General features: G+C 42.8%; 2 protein-coding genes across 3 annotated transcripts; one reads left to right on the forward strand and one right to left on the reverse strand.

Annotated features, from left to right (window-relative positions):
* Window positions 1–273: 273 nt before the first annotated feature.
* On the reverse strand, window positions 274–4,195 carry LOC124033641 (cleavage and polyadenylation specificity factor subunit 7-like). 2 transcript variants are annotated; one of them, XM_046345784.1, is made up of 9 exons: window positions 3,663–4,195; window positions 3,095–3,304; window positions 2,821–2,924; window positions 2,262–2,407; window positions 1,798–2,152; window positions 1,556–1,674; window positions 1,241–1,388; window positions 905–1,139; window positions 274–717 (listed from the first exon to the last, which is right to left on the reverse strand). In XM_046345784.1, the coding sequence occupies exons 1-8, from the start codon at window positions 3,744–3,746 to the stop codon at window positions 905–907; spliced, it is 1,401 nt and encodes a 466-aa protein (XP_046201740.1). In that variant the 5' UTR covers window positions 3,747–4,195; the 3' UTR covers window positions 274–717. The 2 variants fall into 2 exon arrangements, with proteins under 2 accessions (XP_046201740.1, XP_046201739.1); XM_046345783.1 differs by having other exon boundaries at window positions 1,556–1,677.
* A 217-nt stretch (window positions 4,196–4,412) lies between these two features.
* Window positions 4,413–6,897, forward strand: LOC124033642 (succinate dehydrogenase assembly factor 2, mitochondrial-like). The gene is made up of 4 exons (XM_046345786.1): window positions 4,413–4,587; window positions 5,299–5,522; window positions 5,785–5,894; window positions 6,101–6,897. Exons 1-4 carry the CDS (start codon window positions 4,561–4,563, stop codon window positions 6,229–6,231), a joined length of 492 nt encoding a protein of 163 aa, XP_046201742.1. The 5' UTR covers window positions 4,413–4,560; the 3' UTR covers window positions 6,232–6,897.
* Window positions 6,898–14,276: the final 7,379 nt, after the last annotated feature.

Below are 14,276 nucleotides of genomic sequence, written 5' to 3' on the forward strand. Positions count from 1 at the left end.
TGGCTCAGTGACCTAGTTTCACTTTCTCACATGCACTCTGTATCCTGAGAGAACAATGAACGAACCCTGGTAGGCAAGGCTCATTTCACAAGGTGTCTTTGAATTCCTGCTGCTTTCTGACAAAAACATGGCAAGTGGCTGTAGCCTTATTGATTGCAGTCATGTAAATAAACAAGACAGTAGGCCAACCCCTTTAAGCAGCATGGGTCAGGCAATGAAAACTACCTCGTCCACTTGTTACAATCTCTTTTTGCAATAAACACTTGTTCCAACTCATTTTAACAGCCTTTTTTTAATCAGTTCAAATTTGATACAAAAGAAGGGGGAAGAGGGGAAAAAGAACACTACACAGTTCAACATATAAAAAAACATGTACTTCTGCTTTGTGCATGCAGGTGTGTCAAACAACAAAAGTTGTAGCCACAACCCTGAAACGGTCAATTCATAATCAAAAATAAAATTACAAAGACAGTATCACTGTGAAAGAGGGGGTTGGTGATGGCCAAGATTAGAAGGTAAAATGCTTGGTGGCTGCTGAATACCAGGGAAATGTGATATGGGGGCAGTAGGTTTGGGGGGGGGGGGGGCTATGGACATTCATTTTGTCTCACCATCAGTTCATCCATTAACCCAGACTTTTAAGCAGCTTGGTGCAGAAATAAAGTCCTGCCTCCCCTCCTACTCAGCCTGACAGGGACAAAGACAACCTAGAATGACCTGAAAAGATCACAGACAAAAGTTCTGTCAGGAGTGCATAAATACAAAAGGTTGAGACTGAAAAAAACTGGTGCTTGGCAATTAGAAATGGTGGTGTATTTCAGGATGTGAGTAAGTGGTGGTAGTCCGTAGATTACAGAATTAGAGGGGAGATGTGTTGGAGATACGACAGGGCCAGAGAGCTTACCTAGCGGTGCCGCTCGCGATGCTCCCTATGTCTATCTCGTTCCCGAACACGCTCCCGGTCTCTCCCATCTCTCTCCCCACTTAGGGAGCGTTCTCGGTGCCGGCGGGACATTCCTGCAGCCTCCCATTCCTGGCTGTAGGACTCTTCCCTTTCCCTGCCTCTGTCCCGCTCTCTTTCCCTGTCCCGCTCCCTATCTCGGGAACGATGTTCTCTGTCACGGGAACGGTGTCTTTTCCTACAAAGAGAGAACAAGTTAGGAGTGATGCCACATTACAACTTCCATTTGTGATGAAAGAACAGTCCATGAGAGTTACGAACAATTTTTCCAGCACTGACCTGGAGCCGTAAGACTTGCTCTCGATGGAAAAGAGGCAGTCTTTCAGAGAGGTAACCAGCGCTCGACAGCGCTCGTCCCCATACACTCTTGACTGCTTGATGACAGCAATGGCAGTCAAAAGTGTCTCAATGGCCAGGGGCATGTCTCCTACATGAGGCGAGGTTACAGAGTTTATTACAATAGCAGGATTTAAGATGACCATGATCTGCATTGTGTACTGCACATGTAAATGTCTTTGGGTCTCTAGTCTAGATTTATCATCATGAATCTGTATTTGAGTGTCTACTGTAGCCATTTTTCAGTGAGAGTCTAACCAGCAGTAGCTCCAGACACAGCCTTGGTGATGGCGCTGCTGGCGATTGCTCTGTTTCTGTTCATCAGCTCATCAAACTCTCCCTCTGGCATTTGGGGTGTGGGCGCTTCACTGTCCCTGCTGCTAGAGAAAGAAACACTCCCTTACTGATCATCATCATACATATCCATACAACTTGTGATAGACATGTTTTTTATTAATTGGTAAACATTCCATAATATAAAGTACAGTGGATGAGCTCACCTGTGCCGGTTGTACGGTGTGTTGTGTTGTTGACTGTAGTTGTCATGTTGTGCTGGAGGAAAGAAGGCGGGGTTGAGATGCAGGGAGGGTGGAGGATGGCTGGTGAGACGTAGAGGTGGTGGAGGGAAAAGGTGGGGCATGGGGGGAGGAGGAATGTGAGGGGGAAGGTGAGGGAAAAGAGGAGGAGGCAGCCTAAAGTATGGGACTGACAGAGGGGGAGGTTTGTTGTGAATGTGTTGGGGGTGGATAGTGTGAGGGACAGTGGAGTGGTTCTGGTTGAGCACAGGAGGGGAGACGGAGGTGTTTTTATCCCCGGTATCTGACGACTCCTTCGAGTTAGAGCGCTGGGGGACACCTATGGAAAAGGAGGGACAGTTTGATTTTGTTTCTATGGCAGTATTGGATATCGCTTCCGAGAAAGACTTGACCACCTATTTATTTGCTGTAAGTAGATGTGTGCTTACGTTTATTAGCCTGGGCTTCAAACACGGCAAGATTCTGGCGTGTGGCAAAGCGGCAGTCCACCTTTTCCCCATTAACATGACAATTTGGCAATGTCTCCAGCAACCTCTGCAATGACTCTTCTGTGGCCACCACTACCTCAGCGTATCTATAGAGAGTAAAAGACAAATATCAGCTAGTATACTTAATGTTACCAGCTGGAAAAGGCTATTTCAGAGTTTTGAAAGGCCATCACAACATAATCAACTAGCCATCAGTAGACCACCAGAGCAGCCCTGTCCAGTTCTTCAGGGTCTGGAGACAACACTTTGGCTCTGGATCATGCACAGATAATAAATAAAACATTGGTAGTTATCTGTAAGATCTGTATTTAGCTTAGCTACTGGAGCATCATATTTATTTGAAGACTAATTTGACTCAATTAGGTGTCTGTCTCCAGGTCTCCCTAGAACACCATGGCCAGACCCAGTCATGAAATGACAAAACACCCAGTTAATAAACAGTGAAGAAATAGATCACATTAGATTAGAATGATGCCCAGTGGATAGGCCTAACTCTCACCCCCTGGACTGGCCATTAGCTCTGTTCTCAGCAAATTTGATCTCCACAATGTCCTTCACACCCAAGGTGCACGCCACGTTAATAAGGTCTTTGTCGGAGGTCCACTGAGGAGAGGGGTAAAGGAAGACAAAGGCGAGAAAGAGGGAGAAGATGGGTAAAAATTAAGGATAGGGACAGAAAGGTAATAGGCCTAGGTGGCTGTATCTCATTACCGAACATAGGCTAATAGATTAGCAGACTGGATTGAAGATAATGGTGGTGGTGGGAGACTCACCCAGGAGAAGTTGCCCACATATACAGCCAGTTTCTTGTTCCACACTCCACTGTAAGTGTACAGTATTGCTGGTTTGCTCTCCTCTTTTGTCGGTTGGTCCTTGCTGAGAGGCATAGCGTTCTCTGAGAATTTCCTTTCCCGGCTCACAGAGCCAGTGAGCACGTCATCATAAAGATCACTTGCCTCTGCCGTTGTTGCAAAATCTCCATCCTATATAGAGAGAAGATGGAAAGAAGACATACACCATCCCTCAATGCCTAGCTTATCACTCACAATGACCATCCCTGAAGAATCATACAAACTACAAGAGAACACTAACCGCCACATTTGTATTGTTGATATCAAGGTTAAGAAATTGAATAGTATGACTTTTTATCATATATTCTAAATGTAACTATTTACATTAATTCATTTAAGATGTTGACATGTTGATCATGCTAAAAATCAAACAACCCCATCCAACAAGTTATTTTAGTTCCCACTTCAATAATATTCTGCATTCACTTTTAGCTTCTCACAACTATTCATGTCTACAGCACTTATCATAATTGCTCTCGGCCTGTCTCACCTCCCCGTTGTTTTGACTGAACTTCTCGTCGTAGATGTCTATGAGGTCAGTTGCACCACCACCATCGGCCGCTTTAGCCGCCATCCCGAGTCCTGGGTTGGCAGTGCAGCCTCTGCCTAGGTTAGCAACGTTTTCTCTCAGCAATCGACACTTGGCAATAAACGCAAGGAAATAACTAAAAGTGCATGTTTTGCACCTTTCCGGGCATCTATGTTTTATTGATGTTGCTAGTCCAGCTGGCTAACGTTACCCAGTTAGCACCGCAATATTGAACTAAATAGCTAGGTAGCGAACGTTCGCTAAATGGCTAGCTAGCATTCCCTCCCCTTGCAGGGAAACTGGCGTGGACGGAATACCAAAGGCAAACAAAGAAATTACCAACCCAGATTAAAATGTCAACAAATATTATACTTTCAAAATGTGATATAATTGTAATGTAAGTCTGCATGCAAAAACTGATAACTCAGGTAAGCACTCAGCTAGCTTGTTGCTGCTACATCAGAAAAGAAGCGGAATCGAGGAGTGCATCTTTCAAATATCTCCGGTGTGAATCAGGCATGATATTACGACGTTCCGAAAAAAAATTGTTTAGCTATCAGCTAAATAATATATGTTGTTACATACGTGAATATATAATGTAAATGTGTGACATGTTGATACAATTCATATTGTTTAACATGCATTTCAAGAATAATTTGGAATAAGTAATAATTGCCCTTACCAACATGGCGCCAATTATTTCCCTAAACTAGAGCGGACATTTCTTGCTGTGCTCCCCTTGTAATTATGTGACTGTCTTTGGCTAGCAGGGACTTGTATAATTTTAGGACACTGGTTACTCTCGAGTCAACAAGAACAGTCACATCAGGATTCAGCAGTTACAAGGAAGAAAGACACAATGCTGTCTGTTCTCATTGCTAAAAGAGTGAGTCGTATTTTGAATACAAACGTGAGGCTACACTGACTATCTGAGTTAACCTTGTATCCTCATTGACTTTTTGTTTTTTACTGTCGGTTTGCTATCTAGATAACTAATGTCAAGGCTTGGCTAGAAATACTGTCTATTCTGACTGAAGCTAACTCAAGTTTGCCCATAAACCTACTGTAGTATACTACTGAGTTTGAAAGTAATTTTCTGTTCTCTCTTTTCAAACTGAACGGGAAAGTTATGTAGGATATGAAGGTACACTTGTGCAACCATACCACATGGGAGGGCAGCAGATAATGTTATGCAACCAATATCATGTTTTACAGCTAAAGGAAGTAGGCTGTCTGGCAAGAACAGCAGTCCATTTCATACATAGTGGTAGCTAGGTAAAATTATGCACAAGGACAAAGGTACTCTTCACTCGTACTGTCATCTGAATTAGCCTAGGGGCGCTATGATCGTTGCCTGTCAGACTTGTGAGTACCCTACAGGACAGTCATTGTAAGCTACTTTTCTAGCAATTAATCTATGAAATCACATTTTATTGGTCACATACACATAGTTAGCAGATATTATTGCGAGTGTAGCGAAATGCTTATGCTACACTCGCAATAACATCTACTAACCATGTGTATAATTAAAACCATCTCCATGTTGTTGTGTACAGTCAGTCCAGTTGTTGGTAATGATGTTGTTTATCTTGTCCAGCTGGTAAGTGGGGTATGCCAGGCGTCATTGAGACCAGCTGTGGCAGAACTAGTAACTACACGGGGTTACAAAGGAGAGGCACCTGATGACTCTAGGGGTGACATAATTGAGATCCCCCTGCCCCCCTGGACAGAGAAGGATGGTGAGACCATGGACATCAAGAGACGGCGCCTGCTCTTCCAAAGCCGAAAGAGGGGCATGCTGGAGAATTGCATATTGCTCAGGTGAGTGGACCACTAATCATACTGTATATATTTTAATATTGATTTTAGTCTTTTTAATCCTGAGCAAAGCTCATACTATGATAGAGCCCACGATAGATAAAAAATATATATAAACCATCAGGTTTAAGGACAGGCAGCATATTTGTGGTCAGAGGCATGATTTAATTATAGTGTGCAACTTACAATATGTGTATCTGAGTCTTGGACACATTTCAAAACCATACACTTGCACATGCCAATCAAATAGTCTTTCCCCTTTCAGCCTGTTTGCCAAACAATATCTTAATACAATGAATGAGCCCCAGTTAAGACAGTATGACAGACTGATCAACGAGCCTAGCAACGACTGGGACATCTACTACTGGGCAACAGGTGAGGAGATAATGATATTATCTTATCTGTGATTATCCACTCTGATCTACACCAGGGCAAGCAAAGCCATATAATAGTTAGTTATACTGTTGTTTAGAAATAGTTCTTATTTTCAAGCTGATCTGCTGACTTGCCCATTCTATATGAGATATGAAATGTCAGTTGAATTTAACTGAATATGTGTTGTCTTTCCCTCCTCTCAACAGAGGCCCAGCCTGTACCTGATGTGTACGCAGGTGAAATCATGGACCTACTGAAGGAGTTCACAAAGAACAAAGATCAGGAACAAAGGCTGGACGCACCCAACCTGGAATACCTGGATAAGGGGAGCCAGTGAAGCCTGGCTGACACATCCCTCTCAGGGTGTTTTCACATTATGGTCTTCTTTAAAATAACTGATCTCAGTCCTCTTTAAAGTGAACTCTGAGGGTAAAAAAAGAAGCAAAAGATCTGTTGTCTTTGTATTCACACTGCCCTTACCTTTGAACGAGGACTTAACTCCTGTGCCAGTTCACTTCACCTATTTTGTTGTCTGAGTCCTCTTTGCATTCACATTGCTATGTTTAGAAAGGAACCAATATATTTTTTCCAACATTCATTCAATGCACTGTGGGTTTTTACAAAGTGCAGGACAAGCTATTCCATCAGAATATGCTATCAGACAGCTAGATATACCTTCTTACATTTTGGAAGCTAATAGATTGCATTTAGTTAAAAATGAGACAGAATAATTAGAAGATACTATTAACATGTAAATATTATTGGTAACAGAATAAATTGCAGAATAATTACTGCCGATAAGATAATGCTGTAGAACATGTTACACCCATTGTAGGCCACTGCCCCTTTAAGAGCTAGAATCGATTTTGTACCCTATGTTGTGATTTTTAACAAATTATGCTATCGTCTCCTCACACTATTCAAACCCCACAGTCGAATAAACAGCTTAAGAAGCTCTTAGCCTATAGATCACATATTGCATTAAAAAAAATCTGAGCTAATATTTTGGCATTTCTGTGCATCCTTGACAATCGCTAATCAATATCAATACCCCCCCTAATTTATCTAATTTGTGGCACCAATGCGAGGGGCAATTGCAGGGGAAACGGTGTTACTGCAGTCTTGTGTGTGGTGCGGGAATAATGACAAGCGTATCTGGGGAGCTTTATGTTCACATAGCTTTAAAAAAGGGAGCCGGACCGTGGAATTCATGCGAACCGAACTCAGACTACCTCTCGAAATGGTCTAAATTCGCTTCGGGGGCTCTATGAGTGGTGGTCTGAGTTCCTTTGGGGGTTTCAGACAATCAGACTGCACTAAAAAGTAAGCGACAAAAAAATTCTGAAAAGGACCAAGTGTGAAAACACCCTCAGAGAATGCTAATGATCTCACAATTTACCAGAGAAATGTACCTCCTTGACAAGGATAATTCCTACAGCTACATGCACATGCATCACCGGCCTTATTCATAAGACCTTCAACACAAAATGAAAATAATGACTGTAGTACACGGATGTGTGAGTTAACTATACCGAACAAAAATATAAACGCAACATGTAAAGTGTTGGTTTCATGAGCTGAAATAAAAGATCCCAGAAATGTTCCTTACGCACAAAAAAGCTAATTTCTCTGAAATGTGCACAAATTTGGGTTACAGTGTCAATGCATGGACACCAGGGGGAAGCAAAACTACGGTTTCATTCCCTTTTTGCACCTCAACTGCACATCACTGCTAATCACAGGTTTAACGTAACGTACTGGGAATGCAGATTCAAAAACATGAAGCTCAATACTCACTCTTAAGGGCAGAGATGCAGGCACCAAAACAATTAATATAGCTAAGCTTATTGTGGGTTGCCCTGTGTCCTTGATGTCTGTAATTAGCTTTCAGCTCAGTTACTCAGGCTAAGATTATTCATAATGTAGCTAGATATCTACATGAAATTAATAGGCAAGGTTCTCCTTTCACCATGAATGAGTAAACGTATGAAGACCTGGCTATAATGAAAAGTGTATCCGGTGTGAATGGGTGCACCTGCTGTGCATAATGTTTGTGCGAGTGTGTGTGTATGTTTGCACTGTGTGTGTTTGTAGGGCTGCATGCTGGTGAGTGGGAGTTAAAGTGTCAGTGTCAAATACACTGCTCAAAAAATAAAGGGAACACTAAAATAACACATCCTAGATCTGAATGAATTAAATATTCTTATTAAATACCTTTTTCTTTACATAGTTGAATGTGCTGACAACAAAATCACACAAACTATCAATGGAAATCAAATTTATCAACCCATGGAGGTCTGGATTTGGAGTCACACTCAAAATTAAAGTGGAAAACCACACGACAGGCTGATCCAACTTTGATGTAATGTCCTTAAAACAAGTCAAAATGAGGCTCGGTAGAGTGTGGCCTCCACGTGCCTGTATGACCTCCCTACAACGCCTGGGCATGCTCCTGATGAGGTGTCGGATGGTCTCCTGAGGGATCTCCTCCCAGACCTGAGCTAAAGCATCCACCAACTCCTGGACAGTCTGTGGTGCAACGTGGCATTGGTGGATGGAGCGAGACATGATGTCCCAGATGTGCTTAATTTGGATTTAGGTCTGGGGAACAGCAGTCCATGGTCTCACAAGCCACATGAAGTCTAGCATTGTCTTGCATTAGGAGGAACCCAGGGCTCTCATCTGAGGATCTCATCTTGGTACCTAATGGCAGTCAGGCTACCTCTGACATGGAAGGTTGTGCGGCCCCCCAAAGAAATGCCACCCCACACCATGACTGACCCACCGCCAAACCGGTCATGCTGGAGGATGTTGCAGGCAGCAGAAAGTTCTCCACGGCGTCTCCAGACTCTGTCACGTCTGTCACATGTGCTCAGTGTGAACCTGCTTTCATCTGTGAAGAGCACAGGGCGCCAGTGGCGAAATCTAGGGTGTTCTCTGGCAAATGCACGGTGTTGGGCTGTAAGCACAACCCCCACCTGTGGACGTCGGGCCCTCATACCACCCTCATGGAGGCTGTTTCTGGCCGTTTGAGCAGACACATGCACATTTGTGGCCTGCTGGAGGTCATTTTGCAGGGCTCTGGCAGTGCTCCTCCTACTCCTTGCACAAAGGTGGAGGTAGCGGTCCTGCTGCTGGGTTGTTTCCCTCCTACGGCCTCCTCCACGTCTCCTGATGTACTGGCCTGTCTCCTGGTAGCGCCTCCATGCTCTGGACACTACGCTGACAGACACAGACTGCAGAACCACTCCTTTATTGGGGGTGTCTTGCTAAATGCCTATAATTTCCACCTGTTGTCTATTCCATTTGCACAACAGCATGTGAAATTTATTGTCAATCAGTGTTGCTTCCTAAGTGGACAGTTTGATTTCACAGAAGTGTGATTGACTTGGAGCTACATTGTGTTGTTTAAGTGTTCCCTTTATTTGGTTGAGCAGTGTAGTATCAGTACTTAAATTGCAGATTGTATTTGCCCTGAAGCACATGTAGCGTTGTTCGTTCTGCGTTGTGTACTTTTCATTAGGACGCTGCCACAACTGGAGGTCTGCTAGTTGAATTATTTTGATTTGCCCTGCACACGAAGAGACAACACACAATATGTTAGCCCTTGGCACAGTCCTACCTCTCAGGCACCTTGCTATGCCGAAGGTCAGGCAAATAAGAACAATAAGGGGGTACAGAAATAAGGTGCCCTTTGGCTAGGGGGTGTGCAGAGAATTAGAACAGAAATGAGACAAGCCTTCCCTCTGCCTGGTTTTACCCGCAAGTCACCAGAACCATTGTGCTGGACACTCAGGCAATTACAGAAGACATATGATTTAAAAGATGATGTCCATCACCTGAGGGAACAGACTCGGCTCACCAACACAAACACAATTCACACTTCAGTAGTCTTCAATAGCCTGTACCCAGGCTATTTCCTCATTTGGCAATAAAATAATAAAACCACTTGGCATAAATCTTCTGTGTTAAAGTGGTGATCTGCACACAATTGATCATAGATTAAATTGCCACACAAAATCATTTTACGTACAGCTCCTGCATGGACAGGGTGAGGTGGAGATGCTGGGTGTGTGTTTGTGATGTCAGCTGCTGTCTGTCCCACTTCAGAGACTTGGACTGGACACATCTTCTGACCTCTGTCTGTCTGTCCTTTTATATCTGTCTCTGCCGGTGTTCGGCTATTTACCTGACTGACGGTCAGTCTGTCTGTATAACTTTGTGTTCGGCCACTCATCCGGGTGTCATTATTTCCAACACCACTAGTGTCAAAGATGTATTGGCCTGTGTCAAGTTTGTATCTTCATATTTCTTCAATTGATTTCTTTATCATCTTAGTTCTTAATTGTTTGTCTTGATTAGGTTTTAATTGGAAAGAATTCGAAACCTGCTGAGAAACAGTTGTCTGATGTGGATGTTAAGAGTGCACATTCTGTAGGAGCGTCGTGGTCCTTCTGTAGCTCAGTTGGTAGAGCATGGCGCTTGTAACGCCAGGGTAGTGGGTTCGATCCCCGGGACCACCCATACGTAGAATGTATGCACACATGACTGTAAGTCGCTTTGGATAAAAGTGTCTGCTAAATGGCATATATTATTATTATTATTACACGTGTATCTGAACATATCGTTTCCTGTACTGCATGAGGTAAACTTAGATCACGTGGGTGTGACTTTAATCAAACACAAACTCATTGTGCACTTTCCTTTGTTCACATGTCAATGGTCCCGTTTCCTTTTCCTCACATGGCAATGGTCCCGTGTGGCTCAGTTGTTAGGGCATGGCGCTTTCAATGTCAGGGTTTGGGTTCGATTCCCATGGGGGACCATTACCAAAATGTACTCACTCACTACTGTAAGTCGCTCTGGATATGAGCATCTACTAAATTACTGTAATCTAATTTATCCCTGTTCGCTCACGATTAAATGATACGCTGCACCTGTGAATTCTACACATCAGGCTTTCATGTGCTGCACAGTTCATGTTTTTCCATTCCCGTTAAGCTTGTTTGGAGTGTGGATCTGTCTGTCGCCCACAGCCGCCCACTCTCCCCATCTCCAGGCCGACGTGTTCCTGTCTTCTTCTAGCGCTGTGTCTCTGTGTCGTGACAGCTCTCAGTTTTATCCTCCGCTCTACACTACCGCCAATCTCTGCTCCCCTGGAATTAAAATTGTACCCCTCTCTCTTTCTTCACCGTCTCTCTCCCTCCTCAACATGTCTTCTCATTCTGTCTGTACTTGAGAGAAGCCTGCAGGAAGGGAGCTGTACAACAGAGAGAAAATACTGTAGTAGTTTCACTATTCTACTACTAATAACCTGTATTCAGGGCTAATTTTCCTGCAAGGTCATGTGGTCAGGAAAAACGTCTGTTGTGCACCGGTTTAGAATACTTAACACGAACATGCACACATCCCCTCTCCTTCATGCTCAGAGTTAACAGGGTTTCTGTAGTTGACTCAAAAATAACCACATGTCAAAGATCAATAGTTGCAATGAACTATTGAAAATAAAATGTATTAAAAAGAAGCCCAAAGGAGGGAGTAGGGCAGATGTATGTAGGAAGTGGATTTGTAAAAGACTGAAGATCTATTCTGTTCTTGTGTTCGTTCTGGTTTAAACTACAGTGTGTGAGCATAAGGAATGAACTGTGTGGGAAGCGTGTGTGTGGGTTGTGGTGTGTTTTAAACACTTGAGAAAAGGACAAAATAATACAACTGTGTGTAAACCAGCACTTAGAAACCCCTTTTACAGCCTGTCAAAACATACTCCTGTATAGTCCCTTTACTTTGGTCGGAGTCCAAACTGAGCTAGCTCTATCATGTTGCTACTCATTAGATTAGCTACCAATTTTATTTACTATAATTTTATTTACACAACATGCCTACCACTTTGAAGATTCCAAATATTTTTTCTTTGCGAAACAAACAAGAAAAAAAAAAAAAAAAAAGAAAACTTGAGTGTGCATAAATATTCACCCCCTCCCCCCCAAAGTCAATATTTTGTAGAGCCACCTTTTGCAGCAATTGCAGCTGCAAGTCTCTTGGGATATGACTCCATAAGCTTGGCACATCTAGCCACTGGGATTTTTGTCCATTCTTCAAGGAAAAACTGCTCCAGCTCCTTCAAGTTGGATGGGTTCCTGCAAGTTTACAGCAATCTTTAAGTCATACCACAGATTCTCAATTGGATTAAGGTCTGGGCTTTGACTAGGCCATTCCAAGACTTTTAAATGTTTCCCCTTAAACCACTCAAGTGTTGCTTTAGCAGTACGCTTAGGGTCATTGTCCTGCTGGAAGGTGAACCTCCGCCCCAGTCTCAAATCTCTGGAAGACTGAAACAGGTTTCCATCAAGATTTTCCCTGAATTTAGTGCCATACATCATTCATTCAATTCTGACCAGTTTCCCAATCCCTACCGATGAAAAACATCCCCATAGCATGATGCTGCCACCACCATGCTTCACTGTGGGGATGTTATTCTCGGGGTGATGGGAGGTTTTTGGTTTGTGCCAGACATAACATGTTCCTTGATTGCCAAAAATCTCAATTTTAGTTTCAACTGACCAGAGTACCTTCTTCCATTTGTTTGGAGAGTCTCCCACATTACTTTATTTTTTTTCTTTAAGCAATGGCTTATTTCTGGCCACTCTTCCGTAAAGGCCACCTCTGTGGAGTGTACGGCTTAAAGTGGTCCTATGGACAGATACTCCAATCTCCGCTCTGGAGCTTTGCAGCTCCTTCAGGGTTATCTATGGTCTCTTTGCTGCCTCTGATTAATGCCCTCCTTGCCTGGTCTGTGAGTTTTGGTGGGTGGCTCTCTCTTTGCAGGTTTGTTGTGGTGTCATATTCTTTCAATTTTATAATAATTGATTTAATGGTGCTTTGTGGGATGTTCAGAGTTTCGGATATTTTTTAAAACCCAACACTGATCTGTACTTCTCCACAACTTTGTCCCTGACCTGTTTGGAGAGCTCCTTGGTCTTCATGGTGCCGCAGACTCAGGGGCCATTCAGAACAGGTGTATATACAGTTGAAGTCGGAAGTTTACATACACCTTAGCCAAACACATTTAAACTCAGTTTTTCACAATTCCTGACATTTAATCCTATTAAAAATTCCCTGTCTTAGGTCATTTAGGATCACCACTTTATTTTAAGAATGGGAAATGTCAGAATAATAGTAGAGAGTGATTTATTTCAGCTTTTATTTCTTTCATCACATTCCCAGTGGTTCAGAAGTTTACATACACTCAATTAGTATTTGGTATCATTGTCTTAATATTTTTTAACTTCCACAAGCTTCCCACAATAAGTTGTGTGAATTTTGTGAAGTGCACCTGTCCCTCCTGCAGCAAAGCAACCCCACAACATGATGCTGCCACCCCCGTACTTCACGGTTGGGATGGTGTTCTTCGGCTTGCAAGCATCCCCCTTTTTCCACCAAACATAACGATGGTCATTATGGCCAAACAGTTATATTTTTGTTTCATCAGACCAGAGGACATTTCTCCAAAAAGAACAATCTTTGTCCCCATGTGCAGTTGCAAACCATAGTCTGGCTTTTTAATAGAGGTTTTGGAGCAGTGGTTTCTTCCTTGCTGAGCGAACTTTCAGGTTATGTCGATATAGGACTCGTTTTACTGTGGATATAGATACTTTTGTACCTGTTTCCTCCAGCATCTTCACAAGGTCCTTTGCTGTTGTTCTGAGAATGATTTGCACTGTTCGCACCAAAGTACATTCATCTCTAGGAGACAGAAGGCGTCTCCGTCCTGAGTGATATGACGGCTGCATGGTCCCATGGTGTTTATACTTGCATACTATTGTTTTTACAGATGAACGTGGTACCTTCAGGCGTTTGGAAATTGCACTCAAAGATGAATCAGACTTTTGGAGGTCTACAATTTTTTTTTCTGGGGTCTTGGCTAATTTATTTTGATTTTCCCATGATGTCAAGCAAAGAGGCACTGAGTTTGAAGGTAGGCCTTGAAATACATCCACAGGTACACCTCCAATTGACTCAAATGATGTCAATTAGCCTATCAGAAGCTTCTAAAGCCATGACATCATTTTCTAAAATGTTCCAAGCTGTTTAAAGGCACAGTCAACTTCTGACCCACGAATTGTGATACAGTGAATTATAAGTGAAATAATCTGTCTGTAAACAATTGTTGGAAAAAAATACTTGTGTCATGCACAAAGTAGATGTCCTAACTGACTTGCCAAAACTACAGTTTGTTAACAAGAAATTTGTGGAGTGGTTGAAAAACGAGTTTTAATGACTCCAGCCTAAGTGTATGTAAACTTCCAACTTCAACTGTATATACTGAGATCATGTGACACTGAGATTGCACACAGGTGGACTTCATTTAATTAATTATGTGAC

This window comes from Oncorhynchus gorbuscha, linkage group LG04 (assembly GCF_021184085.1).
Source record: "Oncorhynchus gorbuscha isolate QuinsamMale2020 ecotype Even-year linkage group LG04, OgorEven_v1.0, whole genome shotgun sequence".
In the NCBI taxonomy this organism is placed as follows: Eukaryota; Metazoa; Chordata; class Actinopteri; order Salmoniformes; family Salmonidae; genus Oncorhynchus; species Oncorhynchus gorbuscha.

Coding starts and splice junctions, on each gene's coding strand:
- LOC124033641 (XM_046345783.1), bottom strand. CDS start 3,746: ATGGCGGCTAAAGCGGCCGATGGTGGTGGTGCAACTGACCTCATAGAC. Junction 2,153..2,261: donor TGAAGCCCAGGCTAATAAAC/GTAAGCACACAT, acceptor CCTTTTCCATAG/GTGTCCCCCAGCGCTCTAAC. Junction 1,389..1,555: donor TGTGTCTGGAGCTACTGCTG/GTTAGACTCTCA, acceptor CGCCTCATGTAG/GAGACATGCCCCTGGCCATT.
- LOC124033642 (XM_046345786.1), top strand. CDS start 4,561: ATGCTGTCTGTTCTCATTGCTAAAAGA. Junction 4,588..5,298: donor CTGTTCTCATTGCTAAAAGA/GTGAGTCGTATT, acceptor TATCTTGTCCAG/CTGGTAAGTGGGGTATGCCA. Junction 5,895..6,100: donor CATCTACTACTGGGCAACAG/GTGAGGAGATAA, acceptor TCCTCTCAACAG/AGGCCCAGCCTGTACCTGAT.